Source organism: Oryctolagus cuniculus, chromosome 7, assembly GCF_051225735.1.
Source record: "Oryctolagus cuniculus isolate XC-2025 breed Fujian yellow rabbit chromosome 7, ASM5122573v1, whole genome shotgun sequence".
NCBI classification, from domain to species: Eukaryota; Metazoa; Chordata; class Mammalia; order Lagomorpha; family Leporidae; genus Oryctolagus; species Oryctolagus cuniculus.
In genome coordinates, this window is record NC_142873.1 from 114942881 (window position 1) to 114950770 (window position 7890).

The window sequence follows — 7890 nt, forward strand, 5'->3', positions numbered from 1 at the left end:
GAGAAAGAAGGGCCCAACTGTAGGAGGGCAGCGGAGCATTACCTCATCCCGTGAGCCTCCGCGGGCCCGAAGAAGAATCTTCTAGGGTGGGGTCTCCATGGCGACGGGCGGGCCCGCCCCCCAGAGAGCGACGCGAGCCAATGGGAAGGCCTTGGGGTGACATCATGGGCTATTTTTAGGGGTTGACTGGTAGCAGATAAGTGTTGCGCTCGGGCTGGATAAGGGCTCAGAGTTGCACTGAGTGTGGCTGAAGCGGCGAGGCGGGAGTGGAGGTGCGCGGATTGAGGGAGACAGACACACAGACACAGTCCGCCCGCCCCGCCAGGACGCCCGTAGAGTGCGATCCGCACGGCTGCGTTGCTTTGCCAACTGCCCCGCGCTAGCGCCTGTGGATCCCGGGCTGGTGTTTGGGGGGAGCACCTGGAGAGCTGCTGCTTCTCCAGCCGCCCCCGGGGAGGAGAGCCCCACCGCACGAGCGCAGCTGACAGCCGCGGAGAGCGGCGACTGCAGCGGCCAAGAACTTTCCGAGCCGGGAGGACCGGGGACAAGTGGCCCGGAGTCCCGGAGCGAACTTTTGCAAACCTTTCCTGCGCTATTTGGGCTTGCCGCGGCGGCAGCAAAGCAAAGCAAGGCGGCGGAGAGAGGAGCGAAGAGGAGCGACGCGCGCGGCTCCGCTCGCCCCGGCCTCTGAACTTGACCGGCGCGAGCCGCTGCCGCCGGGAGCCCCCTCCCCCTCGCAGCGGAAGAGGGCACAGTCTCCGGGAGTCCGGGCGGCCGAGACCCGCCGCCACTGCGGGGCACCGCGCCGCGCCGCCGGGGAGCCTCCGAAGGGCGCGCAGTGAGTGACCGCGACTTTTCAAAGGCAGGCAGGCGCGCGCGAGCGGCCGAGGAGTGCGGGCGAGCGTCTGAACCCCGCCGCTCCCGGGAGCGGGGGCCGGTGAGCGGGGCGCCCAGGGGGAAGACAGCCCGCGGGTGCGCGCGCGCTCCGAAACTTTTCCTTTGCCAGAGGCCCGGGGAGGCGCGGGGTGCTCCCCGCCCGCCAGCGCGCTGTCGCGGCCCCGAAACTTGTGCGCGCAGCCCAAAGTAAGCCCACGTGAAGTGACGGACTGTTCTATGAGTGCAAAGATGGAAACGACCTTCTACGACGATGCCCTCAACGCCTCGTTCCTGCAGACCGAGAGCGGCGCCTACGGCTACAGTAACCCCAAGATCCTGAAACAGAGCATGACCCTGAACCTGGCCGACCCGGTGGGCAGCCTGAAGCCGCACCTCCGCGCCAAGAACTCGGACCTCCTCACCTCTCCCGACGTGGGGCTGCTCAAGCTGGCGTCGCCCGAGCTGGAGCGCCTCATCATCCAGTCCAGCAACGGGCACATCACCACCACGCCGACCCCCACCCAGTTCCTGTGCCCCAAGAACGTGACCGACGAGCAGGAGGGCTTCGCCGAGGGCTTCGTGCGCGCCCTAGCCGAGCTGCACAGCCAGAACACGCTGCCCAGCGTCACGTCCGCGGCGCAGCCGGTCAGCGGGGCGGGCATGGTGGCTCCGGCCGTGGCCTCGGTGGCGGGCGGCGGCGGCGGCAGCGGCGGCTTCAGCGCCGGCCTGCACAGCGAGCCGCCTGTCTACGCCAACCTCAGCAACTTCAACCCGAGCGCGCTGAGCAGCGGCGGCGGGGCGCCCTCCTACGGCGCGGCCGGCCTGGCCTTTCCCGCGCAGCCCCAGCAGCAACAGCCGCCGCCGCCGCCGCAGCCGCCGCACCACCTGCCCCAGCAGATCCCCGTGCAGCACCCGCGGCTGCAGGCGCTCAAGGAGGAGCCGCAGACCGTGCCCGAGATGCCCGGCGAGACGCCGCCCCTGTCCCCCATTGACATGGAGTCCCAGGAGCGGATCAAGGCGGAGAGGAAGCGCATGAGGAACCGCATCGCCGCCTCCAAGTGCCGGAAAAGGAAGCTGGAGAGGATCGCTCGGCTGGAGGAAAAAGTGAAAACCTTGAAAGCGCAGAACTCGGAGCTGGCGTCCACGGCCAACATGCTCAGGGAACAGGTGGCACAGCTGAAACAGAAAGTCATGAACCACGTTAACAGCGGGTGCCAACTCATGCTAACGCAGCAGTTGCAAACGTTCTGAGGACAGACTGTCGAGGGCTGAGGGGCGACGAAGAAAAAGAAAACAAAACCAACAGAGAGACAGTCTTGCGAACTTGACCGGTTGCGACAGCGAGAAAAAAAATAAAAAAGACGCGTCCGAGGACTAAGGCCAAGGGTATCCAAGCCGGGCTGGGTTGCGTCCTGACGGCGCCCCCAGTGTGCACGAGTGGGAAGGACTTGGCGCGCGCTCCCCTTGGCGCGGAGCCAGGGAGCGGCCGCCTGCGGGCGGCCCCGCTCGGCGGACGGGCTGTCCCCGCGCCATCACGACGGTAGACTTTTCTTTAACATTGACCAAGAACTGCATGGACCTAACATTCGATCTCATTCAGTATTAAAGGGGGGGAGGGGCGGGGTGACAAACTGCCATAGAGACTGTAGATCGCTTCTGTAGTACTCCTTAAGAACCCGACCGGGAGGGCTGGGGAGGGGCGGCGGGGGGCGGGGAGGGAGCCGGGGAGGGCCAGGCTGAGCCTGCAGATACACTCTTTCTGGCCTGCCTTCGTTAACCGTGTATGTACAGATATCTATTTTTTAATTTGATGAAAGCTGATTACTGTCAATAAACAGCTTCATGCCTTTGTAAGTTATTTCATGTTTGTTCGTTTGGGTGTCCTGCCCAGTGTTGTTTGTAAATAAGAGATTTGGAGCACTCTGAGTTTACCATTTGTAATAAAGTATATAATTTTTTTATGTTTTGTTTCTGAAAATTCCAGAAAGGATATTTAAGAAAATACAATAAAATATTGAAAAGTAATCCCCCCCAACCTTTTTTCTGCATTATCTCTAGATGCTAGGTAATCTGGGTGCAATCAAGAGAGTTTGAGTGTCCATCAGGATCGCTCAGTACTTATTGCTTTCAAGCAGTACAAACTCCTGGATTCCCTACTGAACTTTAGAAATAAGTGGTCCTGGTGTTATCATCAGGTCTCAGACTTCCCAGTTGATCACCAGAGGGTAGTGGGGGGTGGGAGAGGGTGGGTCCTGGGGACTGGAGGAAAGGGGGTTTTGGGGCAGAGGGGCAACCCACTGGCAAGTCAGACACCTCAAGTTTGGGATTCCATCAAGTGGCAGGTGCTGGGACCGTTTGTAATGTTGGTCGAAATTTAACAGTACATGCTTATTCTCAAAGCAGGAACCCCGGGGCAGATCTTAGAAAAGATGTATCCTTCCAATTTGGAATCTTCACTTTAACAATGCTAAGATTTAAAAAGATGGCCTTTGCTTATGAATATTCATAACAGATTCTTGTCACAATAAATGTATTCAAATACCAATAACAGATTTTGAATTCCTTTCCCATTACTACTTTTTTCCCCCCCAAGCTGAATACTGGAGCTTTTTCTTTTCAGTTGCTGGGGTTAACATTACTTTATTCTGGAGTTACTTGGTAACGAAGAAGCAAAGAATTTAGAATCAAACTAGAAGTTATGTGGATGAAACATTCTCCAAATTTCATTAATGTGCGCTCGCACGCGTGCGTGCTCTCTCTCTCACTTTCCTTCCCCCTACCCCCAAATAAACACCTCTGCCCAAGGAAATTAGCAGTATAGCAGTTTACCACTTGGGATCCCTGTCTGTAGTTGATTCCTTGTTTGTAAAATAATCAGTCTTGTCTAGAGGATTATTATAGAGTCAGTCTTAAAGCTGCTTATCTAAATATGGAAAAGATTCACAAGAGAACACGTGAGCAGCAGCACACGATTACTTCGGAAGATCAAACAGCTCTGGGGAAGGGGCAGACTTAGATCAACAAGGCACTACTCAACAAGGGAACAATTTTTGCTTGGTTGCTTTTCTTCCCAAGAGCCAGTGTGATTATCAAGCAGCAAAAGCAATTTGATATCCAGGAATATTTCACAAACCACTAATTGAGGCAGGGCTGTTTGCTCATTAGCGGTGCTCTAGTACCCAACAGGTCTGGGAGTGCTAATATCCTGCCTGTGGCTGTAAATCCAAATACACAAAGAGTTTCTCTTTAGGAGCGTATCTCAGAGTGGAAGAGATTGGACAGGCTTGTTAGCTATCAGATACACTCCGTTGTAATAACACTTCTTGAACAAAGGGTTACTGGGAGCAGAGCCCGGTTTGCCAAACAGTGAATTTGCCGATGTCAGCAAGCCGGAAGGTGAGTTGATTTTGACCATATGTAGGAATAGTCAGCAGAGGGACAATAAAGCACTTTGGGGTGGGGCTCTGTGGAAGCCAAACAAGAGCCAACTAGAAGAAATAAGCAGGCTGGGGAATTAACTACCTGCAAAGGTAGACTAAGCCCAGACAGCAGTGCAGCACGGAAAAGCCACACCACTCCCCAGTTTGCTTTAGACTTGGGTTTAAGAAAAGAAAAAGTCCCAGGCCTATGCCTAGTCTTGATTGTTGCATCTAACATGCTGAATGTATATCCCTGAAACTCTCACGAAAAGGGGAGGAAAAATAATTGTGTCAGAAGACATCTACCAACACCCACTCACAATTTTGGAGGCAGAAAATCAGCTAATTACTTACACTCAACTCTTTATTTTTTAGGGGGCCTTCCATGAGTTGTTCCTAGGGTAACACTAATAGTTGGAGAGGATGAAGCTAGAGGTACAAGAAGTCACTAACTCTCAAGTTGTTATTATATCAGACATAATTATATATACAATAATTTAATAATGGATTCTTAATTTTTTGTGTCCATTGGGACATTGATCATGAATCAGTGAACATGCCTACAAAACTCTGTGTGTGTGTGTGTGTGTGTGTGTAGGACAAACACTGCCCTGGGGGAGGAGAGATCATTAGCTTTTATGCTACCCTCCCAGAATCTTGTGCTTCGAAAAAAGTTAGCAAACCATAAACAGAATGACCACCTACCCACTTTCAGAAACGGATCTTTTTAAGAGTCTGCACCCTGTTCCCCTTTACTGCTCACTGCTTCTTGCACTCTTGCCCATCCCTCTGCCTGGACTCTGTCTCCTTCTGGGTCAACTGAGGAATCCCACACATTCTTCAAGGGTTGGTATGTGAAACCATCCTTTCTAATTCCACCTTCAGGTGGAATGAACTACTGAGCACCATGACATTTCATCAAAATGTATGCAGCACTTGCCAACATGTATTATCATTGTAAACCTCTGTCTCCTGACCGATACCTTATCCTAGTCCGTATGGAGCCCTGGACTCCCAGTATGGTGCCTGCCACATATAAGTGGTCACAGATTAAATGATGACAGAATGAACAAGGGGATTAAACTCCCCTCTATCATAATTCTAGATCTTTAAAAAAATTATTTGTTTGTTTGAAAGGCAGAGTTACAGAGAGACAGAGGTGGAGAGAGAGAGAGAGAGAGAGAGAAAGAGAGAGAATCTTCCATCCACTGGTTCACTCGCCAGATGGCCACAATGGCCGGAACTGCACCAATCCGAAGCCAGGAGCCTGGAGCTTCTTCTAAGTCTCCCACATGGATGCAGGGGCCATCTTCCACTGCTTTCCCAGGCCATAGCAGAGAGCTGGATTAGAAGTGGAGCAGCCGGGACACAAACAGGCGCCCATATGGGATGCCAGCACTGCAGGCAGTGGCTTTACCCAGTACACCACAGCAACAGCCCTAATAATTCCAAATCTTAATTTCTCCTAGTGAATAACACTTAATTCATTTCCAGATACAGGGCTCCAGAGGTAGAAGACCTCCCCCAGAAAAGTCAGTGCTGGCCAATCACCAAGTTCCAAAGTCTGTTGTCAGTGACTGCTTTTAAAATAATTAAGCTGTTCACATATTCATACTTCTAGCCACACAGGGTGTTTCTTCCCACGTCCACTAATGAAAGTGGGCATCTTCTTACGTAAGTGGAGTCTGCCTGAAACATTAAGTTTGGAAGTAGACACAGGGACGGGTAATATGTGTATCATTAGGCAGGCACAAAAAATAGTTCCAGATGTGTCTTTATTAAAAACAACCAGCTTCGTTGGTAACGACAGAAGGAACTTTCTGTTTGTAAAGTTAGATGTACTTCAGGGGTCGAAAGTTGGTGCCCAATGTTTGCTTGCCTGAGACAGAAATCATGCTGATCCATGTGATTCCTCATGTCATTTTTTTGTTAGAGAAGAAGTACATTGGTTGAACCAAGAAAAAAAAATGACTTCTAACCTACCCTGCCCCTTGTTCCCACGACCCACTTCTACATGCATCAAGTGACATCTCAGGGAAGAAGCAATGAGGGTTAAAAACTAGCATGGCCCCAGAGGGAAATTAGCTCTTCCTGACTCTGGAAACCAGACTTCATTATTTGATTTTGGATTTTGGGTAGCCTAAAAAGGGGCATTCCCCTGGGCCTGAATCTCTTTGAGGCCCTATGCTACGCTGTAGCTGTGAGCAAAATGTGATCCCCACCCTCAAGTCGTTTGCAGTCCTTAAAGGGAGGGTGGTGGGCATGAAGTATAAACTGCTGTAATGACACAACATGCATACTATAAGATACAAATGCCAGATGGGACATTATTAGGAAAGACTTTGTGGGAAAGGTGATATTTGGGATAACTCAGTGGGACTCATCAGGGAAAAAATGTTGGAGAGGGCATTTGTATGCTAAGGTGTAGGCACATGAGAACAACATGAGTGTTTAGGGACATGGAAGCTTCTTGGAGAGGCTGGGGAAGGAAGGCTCGAGAAGAAAAGTGAAGAGAAATGAAGCAAGGACGTTTGAGGCTCAAATGATGCAGAGTTATCTATTCCTTATTATTCCATAGGTCGTGGAAGATCATAGAAGCATTTGAAACAGAGTGGGGATGTGGACATTCTCAAGAAAGATTCATGCTGGCAGTGGTTTTGATGAGCGACTGGTATGAAGAAGCTGAGGTAAAAGGATAATATCAAAAAGAGGTTTTTTTGGAGTCGGCGCTGTGGCGCAGCGGGTTAATCCCATATGGGCACTGGTTCAAGTTCTAGCTGCTCCACTTCTGATCCACTCTGCTATGGCCTGGGAAAGCAGTAGAAGATGGCCCAAGTCCTTGGGCCCCCTGCACCTGCATGAAAGATCCGGAAGAATCTCCTGGCTCCTGCCTTCAGATCAGTGCAGCTCTGGCCGGTGTGGCCAACTGGGGAGTGAACCATCGGATGGAAGACCTCTCTCTCTGCCTCTCCTCTCTCCGTATAATTCTGACTTTCAAATAAATAAATAATTTTTTTTAAAAAAGAGAGGTTTTTAGTATCATACAAGTGCCTGTGGTTTTTAAAGTAGTCCTGGAGCTGGGGGAGAAATGGAAAAAGACAGCTTGGTCCAAGCTATATTGTGCCACATTTCTTCTTAGGCAACTTTCTGGCAAGTTTGACCCAAACAGGAAGTTCACTTTTTAACCTAAGTCACTTGTCCCATACTTAAGTTTTCCTGTCCACTGTGTCAAATGGGGATCTGAAAGGAAAGTTATTTTACCAAATGGCCCAGAGTCTTCCCACCCTGTGTCAATAAGCTCAAATAAACATATGTGGAAGAAATGGACATGCGCCCCTCTCTACCAGACCTCCCAGGGCGACAGTACAGAGCCGGCCCTCTTGGCTGCAAAACTCAGACCTGATTTATCTGGTCACCCAAGGTGATTAAGTTCAGTAGGATGAACTGGCCCAAACTGAACAAACTCTTTCATGTGCAAAGAGGCCAATGTTTTATGTTTTTTCACACTGGGAGAATTGAATAATACACCTTACATTCATGTAGCACTCATTTTCTTAAAAAATTAATACCAAAAGCTAATTTTGTGCTAAGCACT

The 7890-nt window shown here is 51.0% G+C and overlaps 1 protein-coding gene across 1 annotated transcript; it reads left to right on the plus strand.

Annotated features, from left to right (window-relative positions):
• JUN (Jun proto-oncogene, AP-1 transcription factor subunit) lies at nucleotides 1–2901 on the plus strand. The gene is given in 1 exon segment (NM_001198947.2): nucleotides 1–2901. A coding segment is annotated over 1 exon segment (1014 nt). The 5' UTR covers nucleotides 1–1113; the 3' UTR covers nucleotides 2128–2901.
• Nucleotides 2902–7890: the final 4989 nt, after the last annotated feature.